The 15,363-nt window shown below is 42.6% G+C and overlaps 1 protein-coding gene across 1 annotated transcript in view; it reads left to right on the top strand.

Annotated features, from left to right (window-relative positions):
- Positions 1 to 15,363, top strand: part of fat3b (FAT atypical cadherin 3b) — an 80,669-nt gene that overhangs the window by 21,685 nt on the left and 43,621 nt on the right. Inside the window, exons 7-19 of the mRNA XM_074610039.1 lie at positions 3,960 to 4,021; positions 5,014 to 5,328; positions 7,781 to 7,991; positions 9,606 to 9,677; positions 11,993 to 12,129; positions 12,706 to 12,981; positions 13,178 to 13,388; positions 13,533 to 13,747; positions 13,938 to 14,096; positions 14,196 to 14,317; positions 14,468 to 14,650; positions 14,739 to 14,853; positions 14,952 to 15,233. Of these exons, the coding sequence (XP_074466140.1) occupies positions 3,960 to 4,021; positions 5,014 to 5,328; positions 7,781 to 7,991; positions 9,606 to 9,677; positions 11,993 to 12,129; positions 12,706 to 12,981; positions 13,178 to 13,388; positions 13,533 to 13,747; positions 13,938 to 14,096; positions 14,196 to 14,317; positions 14,468 to 14,650; positions 14,739 to 14,853; positions 14,952 to 15,233 (2,360 nt within the window). The remainder of the gene's footprint in view (positions 1 to 3,959; positions 4,022 to 5,013; positions 5,329 to 7,780; positions 7,992 to 9,605; positions 9,678 to 11,992; positions 12,130 to 12,705; positions 12,982 to 13,177; positions 13,389 to 13,532; positions 13,748 to 13,937; positions 14,097 to 14,195; positions 14,318 to 14,467; positions 14,651 to 14,738; positions 14,854 to 14,951; positions 15,234 to 15,363) is intronic.

The raw sequence follows: 15,363 nt of genomic DNA on the forward strand, positions 1-15,363 counted from the left end.
TCACCCTCTGTCTGAAACACTCCGTTTTAGCAAGACCCTCTCCCGAAGAAGCCCACTCTGCTCTGAAAGTTTGGAGCATTATTTAGCCTCCTTTGCGACAAGCTAGTGTGACATGGTTGGTACCAATGGATTAAACTGAGGCCCGCTACAGCCTAAAAATCGAAAGTTTCGATAATGCGTTAAATAAATTTGTAGCGTTAAAACCAATTTGTGTTAACACGTTATTCTCATTATAACTTTAACAGCCCTAGAATATGCTTTTATGCATTACAGCATCAAGGATATACAGTATAACATTGGCAGTATGTAGGGGAGCAGTCATGAAAAGGGTGAAAAGGCTAATATTGATCCCAATAGAGACCTACTGGTCCTCACACACTCATCAATATGCAAACTGTAGCTAACACACAGACACACGTTGCTCTTGACCCTTTCGAATCCTTGAGAATAAAATATGATTCAGGTCATTATATCTCTGAACCGTGTTAATGAGTTACTGTGAGTGCTGATGCATCCATCAGATGTGACCGTCATTAATACGGTTGATTTGTTTTCCAGCAGATTACATGTACTGTTCACACGTCCGACTGATGTGTGTTATTTATGGAGGAAGAGCGTGTGTGGCGAAGGAATCAACTGATTAATTTGTTACAGCAGTATGTTAGAGAAGGCAGCTGAAGATGATGCCTCCTCATACAGTATGAAAGTCACACGAGAGAGTGCGTCCACATGTGTTCATGTCTCTGTGTGAACCACAACAGCTGTATAAAGATAACGTGCATGCCACGGGGGAGAGTTTTTAGCCATCTGAGCCCTGCTGTCTGTATGCCATAGTATTTTGTTATCTGCTACTCATTAATTTCGTACGAGAGGATCTCGTATTGATGACTCTCTTGTTCACCCTGTGATAAATGGACTCTCACTGCAATACTGAGCAATTGGTTTTTAATGTTTCATGCAGTCTTTTCTCTCACTTCTGGTTGGCTTCCACCAGCTTATCGAAGCCCAATAAATAACTTATGACTATTGTGAATGGGGTTTTATGTGTTTGTGTGTGGATATACCATTCTGCAGTTTTAGAAATCATTAATTTGAATACATCATTACCATAATTTTCACAATAATGTGACTGACAGTTCCGGTCTATTAGTTTGGTAATGAGACAGGCATGAGCGAGAGCTGCATTCAATATGAATCACTGTTTACCCAGTCAAAAAGTTTCCATGTACCGGAGTGATTTCATTGGATAGATGAATAAACAAAGCTGATTGATTTGCTTTCATGAAGTAGCTGTCAGCTGCACTACTGTATGACCTGACGCTGCTACTGCAACAACCCCCTTCAAGTTTCAAATTGTTTTTCCAAACTAGTTTTGGGGTGTTTCAAAGTAATACATTTTTCAAGTTCACTCTGGATGTGTCAAACTGATGGGTTTGAGGTACCGCAGCAATTCCCAAAATGTATTGAAGCCGAACTTTGAATGAGTGCAAAGTGTGTAAATGTGCTGTGACAGCTTCCAGTGCTGTCTGTTTGTCTCTGGGTGTGTGAGTGAAGCCCGCCTCCTTTGGGGGGTGAAAGCAGAGCAGATACGTGTTGACACAGGGTGTTAGAAGAAGGAAGGAAGGCTTCTTTTAAAAGCATGCATGTTTGCAGAGAGCTGTCATGGTGGCCGCGTGACCTTTTCACTATTGGATTGTATTGGTTTTTGCTGCACTAGGATATTATTAACAAATCAATTGTACACGTTTGAGCCAATATTCATGAACAACAATGAACAAAACTGAATTTTGAAATCTCAACTTTAATGATGCTCCAGTTTAGAAAACGTATGACAGCTATTCCCCTTTCTTGGTGAAGAAGTAGGCTATAAAGTGACGTCACTTTTTAGGGAACAGATCCTTATTTGCTACTGAGAGTATTTTATAGGAAGGAGGAGTCTAAAGATTTGTAACAGGCCACTGGACCGTTACATAAATTTTGTGTGAAAGTGTGGGTGGGGATTTTTTAAATTATCTTTACTCGCATCCAATTAAAACGGAGGGTAGTCCTGCTGCACGCTGTAGATCATCGATTTTTATCAGCGTTGGTCCTCGCTGTGCGTTCTGCTGAACAAGCCCCCCCCTCCCCCTCTCCAGTCTCTCTCTCCTACAGCTTGTGACCGCTGCTCTAGATTTACTCCTAATTTGCTTAATTGAAGTTAGCCTGCATAGCAAGCTCAAGGTGACACTGTGGTATATATGCAAGCACGAGAGTGTGTGTGTGTGCGCGCCATGGTTTTAGTCCATCCATTGACTGCACAGATATTTTAAGCAACCAAAAAATAATCCCACTGCAACGCTTCATTACACCGAGACAAACATGTTATCGCCATTCAAGCCCATTCAGTGTAAAAATCCACACATTTCAGTATATATACGTATGTGTGTGGTTATTTGTGCATGTGCATGTGTGTGTCTGGATGTGTTTATTTGCACGTGCATGCAGCTGCTCTGTCATCCTTCTGCACATACTGGGAATGGAAATAACAACAGACAGATGGGTTATTTTTCTAAAACAGAAATCAGTTTTTTTTTTTTCTGTGTATATGTGTGTTAGGATAAAATTAGGGCTGTTAATCGATTAAGATATTTAATTGCGATTAATCGCGTGATTCTCCATCGTTAATCTTGATTAATCACAAATTAATCGCACATTTTTTATCTGTTCAAAATGTACCTTAAAGGGAAATATGTCAAGTATTTAATACTCTTTATCAACATGGGAGTTGGCAAATATGATTGCTTTATGCAAATGTATATATATATTTATTATTAGAAATCAATTAACAACACAAAACAATGACAAATATTGTTTAGAAACCCTCACAGGTACTGCATTTAGCATACAAATTATGCTCAAATCATAACATGGCAAACTCAAGCCCAACAGGCAACAACAGCTGTCAGTGTGTCAGTGTGCTGACTTGACTATGACTTGCCCCAAACTGCATGTGATTATCACAAAGTGGGCATGTCTGTAAAGGGGAGACTCGTGGGTACCCGTAGAACCCATTTTCATTCACATATCTTGAGGTCAGAGGTCAAGGGACCCCTTTGGAAATGGCCATGCCAGTTTTTCCTCACCAAGATTTAGCGTAAGTTTGGAGTGTTATTTAGCCTCCTTTGCGACAAGTTAGTATTACATGGTTGCCATGGTTTTGGTACCAATGGATTCCTTAAGTTTTTCTAGTTTCATATGATGCCAGTATTTGCGTTATAACACGTTATTATCGCGTTAACTTTGACAGCCATAGATAAAATAGATCCAGGTTGTGACAAATGTGTCCATTTCACTGTGTTTGGATGCTCTCATTAGATTGAATAGAATACAAGGATTGTCATCAACAACATTTATTTATTCTGGAAAACAAAAGTCGGTTTACAATATTGTAAAACTGTCATATAATGGGACTGAATGTGCTTATGCCTGCATTTTTAATGTGTATGTAAAAAGTAAAAATGACAGTGAGCTTGAAAATAAGTGACAAAATAAGAAAAGACTGCAATAAAAAGGAGAACAAAAGACGTCAGAGGAAGAATTTAGCTGTCGCTGTCTGTGATCTGCAGTGCAGCCTGCTAGCGTTTGTCAAACCGTCTAACAGTCATCGGAATAATCCGGTTCAATCAAAGCTATTATTAGTAGCCTCGCTCCTTTGCCTATGTCCTGGTGGCATGTGGGACAACCGAATGACCCTCGGCTACAGAGTATACAGTGACATATGAACTTGTGCCAAGTGCTGTCGTCGTCTCTGCCAGGGCTGCAGGCTATATAGTTTGTATGCGTGTATGTGGACATGCGCGTTCATTTTTAAGTGGAAGACTTCCTAATTGGAGATGAATCTTTTTGACGACACCTCCTACTGTATCTTTATCATCCATCTGTGTTTTTGTAATCTAAAGTTGCTCTTTTACGATTTCCAGGGCTGATCACGACAACGGCGAGGAAACTGGACAGAGAACAACAGGCAGAGCACTTCCTAGAGGTAACCTGAACATTGGTTTATAGTATTATTATTTATCTGGCCCCGCCACCTGCCACAGCCCGCTATTAACAGAGACCGGGTGGAGGACAACCTTGGCAGGCCCTCAAGGCTCCATAAACTGTGATAAATGGCTGTAGTTTTGGGCCCCGGGTTTAGGAATTTCTTTATGTAATCATTCATCATTGGTTATCTTCTCTACTCAGGACGGGGGATAGGGAGGAGAGGAGAGGAGTCGGCCTGCCCGGCGTTTGATAAGCGCAGACACTGGGCATACAGATAGCTCCGTGATTACCATTTCTGTTGCTCCTGCTGCTCTGCATGCAGATGAACCTGATAATCACAGATTCTCGACTTCAGAGCAAACTTCCACTTCCCCAGACTTCTCTTACAACTTATTAAATGCTGCTGAATCTACAAGCACTTTACCCCTCTGCGAAATGGAATGAAATAACCCACAGTTGACCCACTGTGTTGCAGCTCGGTGTTTTGTTTCTGTATTGCCAATTGACTTGTCTAGACTCTTTGTGTTCAGCTCTAGTGTGTAATAAGAGCCCAGCGTATGACAAACAGCAAAAGTTGTAGAAGGACACTCGCATCTAACAGCATCATATACTTGAACATGAACAACATAAAAAGGAGTTTGAAATTGAGGGTAGAGAAGTCTTTGTTGTTACATATTGTTCTGTCCTGAGGTTTCAATAGGGATGCCAGTCCATGCATGCCACCCACCGCTCCGCCTGCCAGTCTGCGCTGCCTCTTTGTAATTAATAGTCTAGTGAGTCAGTCACGCTGGCAGCAATGGTGTTCACCCTCATCGGATCCAATTGATCAGTGATCAGACCTCTGCCTCTGCCTCCAGGGGGGATCAATAAGACAAAGAGCTCAGCCACACAGTGGGAGATTTAAGATGTTAATAAATGTATGCAAATCTCGCACAATGTTCAAAAGACTGATGCATCTCTATGACTACCCGATATCGCACACTTCCTCAGGTGACAGTCATAGACGGCCCCGTTACCATCCGGCAGTCTACCGTGTGGGTCATGGTCCACATCGAGGACGAGAACGACAACCCGCCAACCTTCCCGGAGGTCACCTATCGCATCAGCCTGACCGAGCGAGACCGCAACAAACGTGGCGAGCAGGTGTACCGCGTCTTCGCTTACGACCGTGACCTCGGAGCCAACGGAAACATCACCTACAGCATCGTCGACGGCAACGAGGACGAGAAGTTCAGCATTGACCCCAGGACTGCCATGGTATCATCAAAGAAGATGGTGACTGCGGGAAGCTATGATATCCTCACTGTGAGTTTCATATTTTAGTTTTTTAGAATTGATTTTTATTAGGGCTGTCAATCGATTCAAATATTTCATCGCGAGTAATTGCATGATTGTCCAAAATGTTAATCATGATTAATCACAAATGAATCACACTTTTTTTATCTGTTCAAAATGTACCTTAGGGAGGGAGATTTGTAAATGATTTAATACTCTTATCAACATGAGAGTGGGCAAATATGCTTGCTTTATGCAAATTGATGCATATATTTATTTTTGTAAATCAGTTAACAACACTAAACAATGACAAATATTGTCCAGAAACCCTCACAGGTACTGCATTTAGCATAAAGAAATATGCTCAAATCATAACATCGCAAACTGCAGCCCAACAGGCAACAACAGCTGTCAGTGTGTCAGTGTGCTGACTTGACTATGACTTGCCCCAAACTGCATGTGATTATCATAAAGTGGGCATGTCTGTAAAGGGGAGACTCGTGGGTACCCATAGAAGCCATTTACATTCACATATCTTGAGGTCAGAGGTCAAGGGATCCCAGTTTTTCCTTGCCACAATTTTGCGTAGGTTTGGAGCGTTATTTAGCCTTCTTCGCAACAAGCTAGTATGGCATGGTTGGTACCAATGGATTCCTCAGTTTTTCTAGTTTCATATGATGCCAGTATCTTCACTCTACCTTTAGAACTGAGCCCGCTACAACCTAAAAATCGCAAGTTGTTGTTAATGCATTAAAGAAATTAGTGGCGTTTAAATAAAATTTTGTGTTAACGCGTTATTATTGCGTTAACTTTGACAGCCCTACTTTTTATTTAGGTGCTATTCGGTCTAAACTGGGCCAGTGGCAGATTGTCTTACTAGTGACAAGACTTTGGCCCAATCCCAATGTCCCCCCTAAGGCCTTAAGCCCTGAACCCTCAGGGACTTTACTGTCGTCACCTGGTAAATGGTTGAGAGTGAGAGGCTGCAAGGGCATGAAATGGTATAAATATAAATGGGACAGCACTTTGTGGTGACATATCACATTACCTTGATGATGTCAATTGTGGGGTTTTATTTAACATTTTTTCCTGCCTATTTGGACGTCTTCCAGGCTCTTTCCTTACGAGACTAGAGGTAACCATCCTCTGTATGTACCATCTTAAATCCTTAATATTAATGTTTCTGTGCAAATTTAAATATGCCAGGCTGAACACCCATGTGCTGTCGTCTTCGTTTACCTTTTTTTTTTGTACCCCTCCAGGCTTCCCCTGGTAACCATGGTAACCCTGTGTTTAACGTCACAGCGCTATGAATTGTGGGTAATTCCCTCAGGCAAAGTCTGCAGAAATGCGGACTTACGGAAAGTGTTCATAAAGGGCTCAAATTGTCTGCGAGAGAGCCCTAAAGGATTTGATGATTTGACAGTGGGACAGCCCTAAACCGTCTCAAAGTCTATGAGTCTGCGAGTGTGGACTTTGGGATTGGGTCCATAACCTCTTTCAGGCACAATGCTTCTCTCTTTCCACTTCCTGAGTGCTGCTTTTCCAATTCCTACGACTAAATTCATTCGCCATTTGGGTTTCCATTAGTTTATACAGCTCTGCTTCCATGCAGTTTCAAAGTTGGCAGGAGCAAACGCAGTCACATTGTTCATTTTTCATCAGGCACAATCCCAGGTATTTGAGCTTGTTGTTTGGTATTTTCATGGCCAATGAACTCAAAAGTGCCAAGGTGGGTGGAGTGGCACAGCTGCAGTTGTGTTTATGCACATGAGGTGGAACAGAGCATTTATGATGCTCCTCAAACACAAGCACAAATTGCATTTTTTTGTGGCTTTATGTGACATAGACAACAAACAAGACACCAACTTTTTCAAACATGTTTCTTTATTTGCAAGATAACTCTTTCCTCTAAGCAATTACTAATTTAAATAATGTATTTGGCTCACAGGCTTCGGTCTTAAATGAGCACCACTTATAACGGCATATTTTACAATTACCTCTCATATAGGCTCCTCCGAAGAGTGCGTTGATTTATTGTGGTTAATGCTTTTTCCTATTTAATGTGTGGAAGGCAGAGCAGGCTATTTCAAGTCAGGCAGGGACAGCCATCCCATTAAACTGTAATTGCTGGAATCAATTTTGAGGTTAGAAAAAATATTATTTATGGATGGGAGGTTGCTGCTGAGGTGTAGGTGTAAGTAAATGTAGGTGCTGTGTCTGAAGATGAGCATCGCGCTCATCCGTATAGTTTTGACATTCACGGTGTTTGCTCGTCCTGAATACATACATACTAACACAATACCAGATCCAGTGAAGTGGGAAACCCAACTTACAGTAAATTCACTCCTTTTTCGCTTGTGAAATCTTCTGTTTTCCAGGCTGGTTTATCGTTGTTTCAGCATTAAATGTTTCCCAAATGCATGATTCATTTGCTCCTGCAGGTGTCAGCTGGTTTCTCAGTGTTGTTCCCTTCTCTTAGATAAAAGCGGAGGACAGCGGTGATCCCCCATTATGGTCTACTGTCAGACTCCACGTAGAGTGGATTCGCAAACCTGTCCCCTCGCCGGTACCTCTGCTATTCACCCAGAGGTACTACAACTTTTCTATCTCGGAGACAGCTGCCGTAGCTCAGCCGGTGGGAGTCGTCGCCGTCAGCCACTCGAGCACACCTGTCTGGTTCAATATCATCGGTAAGAAACATTTATGTGTGATACTAAAGAGAATAATCCATATTCCGAATTTTCCTGTGCTGTCAAGATTTATATAAATGCATGTATTCAGGGTTTATCCCCAGGTCACACTATCAAAAATGAACTAAATGATTCAAATTGATTTTAATTGATTTATTAAAAAGGGAAATTTGGTTTTATTCCAGAAGCTATCAGATTTGTGAGTTCTAGTTAACCTCGAATTGCCCCTTGAGGGATGAATAAAGTATTTTTAATTGAACTGATATATCATCAGCATGGTGGAGTACCATGATAATTCTTTTGAGAGATGTTATGTGGCTTTTTACATTATTTTTAAAAATAATTTTTAATACAAACAATGGCTGTGACCGCAATGATACAGCATAAACAAACAGACAGAGCAAACAAATACAAAAAAAACAGGACATATGCAAAACAAAAGACGGGATATAATAAAGTTCCACGGATCATCAAATCTATCAAGCGTATCATCATCTCGGAGAATTAGAGCAGCCTGTTCCATTGATAGCAAGTTCATAAAGTCATTGGGCCAGTTCTCCATGCTAAAACAATTTGGTTTACGTTGTTTCCAGTTCATTAAATTAATCCCCCTGGCTGCTAGGAAGGCCAAGGCTATAATACTGTGTACAGTTTTTGGTTTTCCAATGGCCATTTTCACACCTAGTTATGTGGCTTTTTGTGTCAGACTTGTACTGGATGAGCCAGAACCAACACACTGGAAGCGATGCATTTCACACCATGCAATCATAAACGTTTGCAAATGTTACATTTCTTGATTCAAACCGCAGGCTTCCTCACAGACCTCCATAACAGCTTTGCACACATTTCAGTTGATCTCTATTACCTCTCGCTGCCGGAGAGGTCCTCCTGACAGTTTTTGTGAAAGTTACCTGTGGTGGATATTTCTCACGATCAAGATTAGCTTGTTAAATTCAACACATTCTGGAGTTGAGATTAATTGCACACAGGCAAAAGTGAATTGTCGATATAAAACAATTCACTTCTTTATAGTTTGTTTTTGCCAAAAGCACGCTGGCAAACAAAGGATAATAAAAGAATGACTTCTGCTGCTGCTCTGGCTCTGTGGGAAACAATGAATCTTCTCAGGAGCGTACTAGTTGTATACCTGTCTGCCCATTTAAAACTGGGGAGCTCTGTCTCTACCTTTGATTCAAATCTAGGAAAGGATAATCAGTGAATCGCTTATTATTGATTGCTACTCAACACTGATTAAAAGTAGAGACCTAGTTTAATATGAAAATTAGTTGATGATTAGTTGATTATTCAGTCACACGCATCAAAGATACAGAAAATGTAGAGTTTTATTCCTATTCCACTCTCACTGTTGATATCATTAGAGTAATCGTATATCATTAATATTTAACTTTTTCAAAAAGTGAAAGCATGGTGATTATATTTCCTCTCAAACTTCAAGAACTGGACTCGAATATCATCCCTGAATGATCACATCTCCCAGGTCGACTTTGCAGAGTGCTGTATATACTGTAGATGATGCAGACCTTTGATCACAAGAATATCCTCCTTGACTCCCTAAATATTCATAATCTCTTTTTTCTCTCTCTCTCCGTCAAGGCGGACGGCTCGCCAGAGAAACCTTCTACATTCCTCAGAACGCATGTGGGAGAAACTGCTCACTTGACACAGGTCTGGTCAAAACTAATCTTGTCATACGACTTCCTCAAATGCCCCACACGTCTTAAAATTCAGGAAATCTATGACCTTGTTTAACCAAAGACAGTATCGATTGATCTGAGTTTGAAAAACACTCCACACAAATAGCACTAGTTTCTTATCTCTGCACAGGCAGGAGAGGTTCATATCATTAGTTCTGCCACTATGCTGCTACTTTGGGAAGGAAATGGGAAAGGGGTGTGACGCAGTCGGCCTCTAATACTAACATGCTATTTAGTACGCTAAAACAGTATGTGAGATTTTTTAGTATGTCCGAAACCTTAGAATGAAACCAATAGTACACTACAGGGTTGTGTCTAGAAGGTAAGACACAAATTGCAAAACTCTCGAGAAATGGTTAAGGTTAGGCACTTACCTCGAATAGTAAGGTTAGGATAGGTTGTCGGGCAGCAAGTCTTGTGAGAGTTTTTGCAAGTTTTTGCATGTTTTTGCATGTGTTGCGCAATTTGCGGGTTACCTTCTAGACACGACCACACTACGGCAGCATAAATATCCTACAATGCAAAGCGGTAGCGATGACAACGTTTGTAACGGACGTTGACAGACAGCTCTGTAACGTCAATATTGTTAAATTTAATTGTAAGTATAGCCTAACATTTCACTTTGCTAGACTTTTGGTAACATGAGATTGGTATGAGTAACCATGGTAACACGTCTCCAACCGGCAAGGAGGCTATCAGGAAGTGACGACGTAAATTACAGCTCAGTGCATTCGAAAACACACATACTATTTTTTTATTTACACAAAAGTATGTATGATAGTACGTATATTGGATATACATAGTATGTGATTTTGGACGCAGCCATATTGAAATAATAGAGTATGTTGTGATGTTAAGGCCTTTAATTAACCACTTTAGTTTCAGTACGAGTCCGCCTGATGATCTTTCTGCAGTTACAGACAAACCCAACCTATTTTGTTACAATACGGGGGAAGCAAGTGTGGTGCTCTACGTCACTGATGTTATGTCAATAATTGTCTCACTTCTCCCATCCATTTCAGTTTGTATGTATTGTGTGGGTTGACGTTCATAGCATTACAGCCGCTGTCCGCTGTCTGACCTCTGTTGCTCTTAAAGTAGTGCTATTATGGTAAGAATGGCCTCCGAGCGAGGCGAACGGCGTCACCACGGTTTTGCACTCGGCGGCTCATGAGTGGAGGAGTGAACGGAGGGGTACTCGGTTGGTTGCAATCTGCAACCACAGCATTAGATGCCGCCAAATCCTACACACTTTACCTTTAAACAAATATACTCAAAATAATTGAGTATTTGTCTAGGGTTTGCTCCAATATTAAGTCTATTAACTTGACCGTGTTTGCATTTCGGTCAATAATTAACCCTTTAAATCTTGTCTAAAACAACATTTTCTCAACCACACCACTAGATGTCGCCAAATCCTACACAAGGTACTTAAAAATAAGACAAAAACTATAGGTGAGTAATTAAAGTAGGTGCCAAATTAAAACATTTATGTCCACACATGTTTTAGAACTATGTCATAATTTATTGACTACTACACAATTCTCTCTGCAGACTGTATATATAACTACCCGTTCAGACTTTGTATCGCTGTCTGTTTGTAAAAGATGCTACCAAAAATGCTAAAACTAACTCTGAAGAGCCCCTAGAGGCGCCTCTAACACACAGGAAAGAAACACTATCCTTTTTGTTATTCAGACACTACAGACTGTGATTTCTGTTTTTCTTAATACTGTGAGATCGTAGTGTAATATTGACCAACCTCCCGAAAAAAAAGAATCGAATCCCTGTGGTTTGCTACGACTCAACACGCATCGGTGCCTCTGTGAAAAATGCCCAATCAGTATTCATATACTGAGGAGAGCTCGAGCTCCCAGATATCTCAGGAGAGAAGCTGGAATGAGACGAAGGATGGTGCTGAATACCTAACGCGTATCAATCCGCTCCCTCGCTCTAATCAAACATTAAGCCTCTAAACTGTACACTCACCGCCTGTAGAAAAAGACCCGGCTGCAGGTTTTTGATCCCTGAGATGGGTTGTGTTTTGGAGTGATAAGACAGATGTTTGTGTGGCTGTTAACAGCTCTTCCAGTTGCCAAGTGGGTTCGCTGCTACGTTGCATTGCATTTCAGTTCATTTTATTTCACGGACCCTCCAGCTCCAGACGCAGGCACCTGGCCAAAACAATTACACAGTAATAACTTAGAGCACCTGAGTTTAGCACGCAGCGTGAATACTAAACGACTGAATCTCTCTCTGTGTGTGTGTGTGTGTGTTTGATTCCAGGGAGCTTTGACATGCAGTTTGACCTTCAAGTGGGGGTAGGAACTCTAGTCGTGGCCAAGCCCCTGGATGCAGAGGTGCAATCTGTGTACAACATGACTATACAGGTGACAGATGGGACCAACTTTGCCACGGCACAGGTGCGCACACTTTGTGATTTGTTATGCGCTGCCTCTTACACGCTCCAGATCCACATCGAATTAAATTATTGTCATCTCTTCCTGGGGGAGCTGTTTACTCTCAGCTTTCGTCCTTCCTATGCTTGCACTCCCCTTTTTTCCTGAAATTATCTCTTGCTGACTATGAAATGTGCTTTTTGTTGCTCTGTCTTTGACATTTCCTGTGCTCCCGCTGTCTTTGGCTGGCCTTCTAGGTCTGCCTTGTAAGGGAAATCCTTGATATCACTGGATTAATGGGATTAGCCTGTGCAACTAAAGGTCAAGTGTTTGTATGCATACAGAAAATGCAGCACAATTACATCCCTCGGCCCAGCTAGAAAATAAATACCACGGCTGTTGCTTTGACTATAGAGATTTAGTGTAAATACTGCTGGTATCTCCACCTTGCACATGAAAAAAACACCCTACGACTGTGTCAAATATTATCAGATACCAGAGCTCACCCTACACCAGCGCTCTTATCTTTAAGAATAATATACAGTGCACACTCTCTACCTCCCTCAATGACTTTTCAAACTCTGTCTCTTTGCCTCTCAGGTGTTCATCCGAATACAAGACAGCAACGACAACCCTCCGGTCTTCTCACAGCCAGCCTACGATGTCAGCGTCTCAGAGGACGCACCCCTTGACATGCAGCTGCTGCGGGTCAGAGCGTCCGACATGGACGAGCGTGCCCGTTTGAGCTTCTCCATCTATGGCAGCGTGGACCCAGTCAGCATGAGGCTGTTCAGGGTCAATCCTGGTACGGGGGTTGTCTACACGGCGGACAGACTGGACTACGAAGCCAGAACGCAGCACATCCTCACTATTATGGTGGGAAAGGGGACGTGGAATAAATGTCTGTGTGTGCTTGGTTGGCTGTTGCCATAAGCCTGTGTGTGTGTACTTGTGCTCTCTCCCAAATGATTCCCCTCTTGGCAACTGCGCCCACCTCACTTGATTTTGGCTGATTTCTGTCATTTATCGCCTCCCACAACGCTATCCATATTCATCTCTCATTTCACTGCAGGTCAAGGATCAGGAGTTTCCATTTAACCGTGACCTGGCTCGCATCCTTGTGGCAGTGGAAGACTCCAACGATAACATCCCCTACTTCACCAGCACCGTATACGACGCCGTGGCCTATGAGTCATCGCCCGTAGGCACTTCTGTGCTACAAGTGACGGCCTTGGACAAAGACAACGGGATTAACGGGAAACTCACTTATACTATGGAAGCAGGTGTGATTCTATTTTAGTTTTTATGTCTGTATTTTGGAACAGTGTTTCCAACTGTGACTGGGTTTTTAAATGTTGTGTCAGAGGAGAACAAATTGAGAGTTTTTCGTATTTACTAGTAATGATAACCTTTTCTGATACTTTCAGGGAACACCGGTGGCGTGTTTGGCATCGCTAATGCCACAGGCCTTATCTTCATTGCCAGGGAGCTGGACCTCACCTCTGTGGGCTTTTACACCCTCACTGTGCGTGTCACCGACAGTGGATTTCCTCCGTTAATGGCCACAGCTTCGGCTCGCATCTCCTTGATACTCTCCGACTTCTCCCAACCCAAATTCTCTCAGAATGAGTATCAGGCTGAGGTAACTGGGAAAGGATGGGGGGATGGGGGAGAGAGGTGTGAGAAGGGAGATATAGATGGAATAAAGAAAGGCTGGGAGGGATGGATGGTAAATCTCTAGAGAGATAGTAGGTAAATGTCATCGATGAAATTGTGCACATAAACTCGCCAAAGCGCCTGAAATGTTAGAACCGATGTCTTTGTATTTACAGATAATGGAGAACAGCACTATTGGGACACACGTGACCACAGTTGGCGCCCTCAGCCGCTCAGCACTCATATATGACATCACCAGGGGCAACGAGGAGCACTGCTTCTTCATAAACCATCACACTGGTGTGATCAGCACACGCAAACTGCTTGACTTTGAGGTTTGTATATACACCGTCTGCCAAAGCTCGGTGTTTGTTTTAGAAGGAGTGCACATTTAAGTTGGCACTTTTACTCGATGCACTTCTTTGTTTTGGCAGCAAACAACATCCTACTTCCTGGTGGTGCATGCCCTGAGCATGGCCGGAGTGGAGGCCAGCACCACTGTCATCGTCCAGGTGGGGGATGTCAATGATAGCCCGCCGGTCTTCCAACAAATCAGGTATCAGTGGTGTTCAAAAGAGAGGAGCTTTTGCACTCCTCTGCTGTTTGCTGAGCCGTGTTGTGTCCTGACAACATGTAATTTTCTGGAGTGCTTTAAGTATAGCTTTCCTCTTATACAGCTGCGTCCTCTTTTTTTTCATCTTAACAGGTATGTGGGCGCAATCAGCGAGGCCGCTCCAGTCAACAGCGTTGTTGTGGGAGATGACGGTAACCCTCTGGTCATCCAGGCGATCGATATGGACCGCAATCACAACGCCCTGTTGGTGTTCCAGATCGTAGACGAGACCGCTCGCATGTTTTTCAGCGTGGACTCCGGGACTGGATCGATTCGGTAGGCGACACGTGGAAAAACCATGTCTGATTCACCTGCTTACATACTTTCTGATCTTCTCCTTATTTGAATGGTTCTTAAATTGTAGAACGATCGCCAGTCTGGACTACGAGACCTTCCCCGAGTTCCTCTTCCGGGTTCATGTCAGAGACAGCGGTCAGCCTCCTCGGAGTGCTGACAGCCCAGCAGAGGTGGTTATAAAGGTAAGTAAATGACATATGAATCAGCGTTCACTGCCTCACAAACCATTCTTGACTCACTTTGATTTGACATTATTTCCACTCTGCATATGCCGTCTTAGGTGATCAACATCAACGACTCACCTCCAAAGTTGTCGCAGGACACTTACGAGGCGGTGCTCCTCCTGCCGACATACGTGGGAGTCGAGGTCCTCAGAGTTGAGGCTTTTGACCCCGATATGACCTCTGACCTCATCCTGAACCCTGACAAATCCATCACCCCTCAGCTAGTTTACTCTCTGGCGGACAGCAATGTGGAGTACTTCTCTGTGGAGCGCTACACTGGAGTTGTGACCATCATAAATCAGAACCTCAGTAAAGATCGCTACCGCTTTAATGTGAAGGTAAGTGATTGGCTACATGTGTTCAGTGGACATGACATATAATTGTATGTATCCTGTCACTAGCTTAGATAAACAGCATGCAGCTGGCTTTGATTGGTTTACATAATAATCATTTCCACAAGGAGCGCAG

This window comes from Sebastes fasciatus, chromosome 16 (genome assembly GCF_043250625.1).
Source record: "Sebastes fasciatus isolate fSebFas1 chromosome 16, fSebFas1.pri, whole genome shotgun sequence".
NCBI lineage: Eukaryota > Metazoa > Chordata > Actinopteri > Perciformes > Sebastidae > Sebastes > Sebastes fasciatus.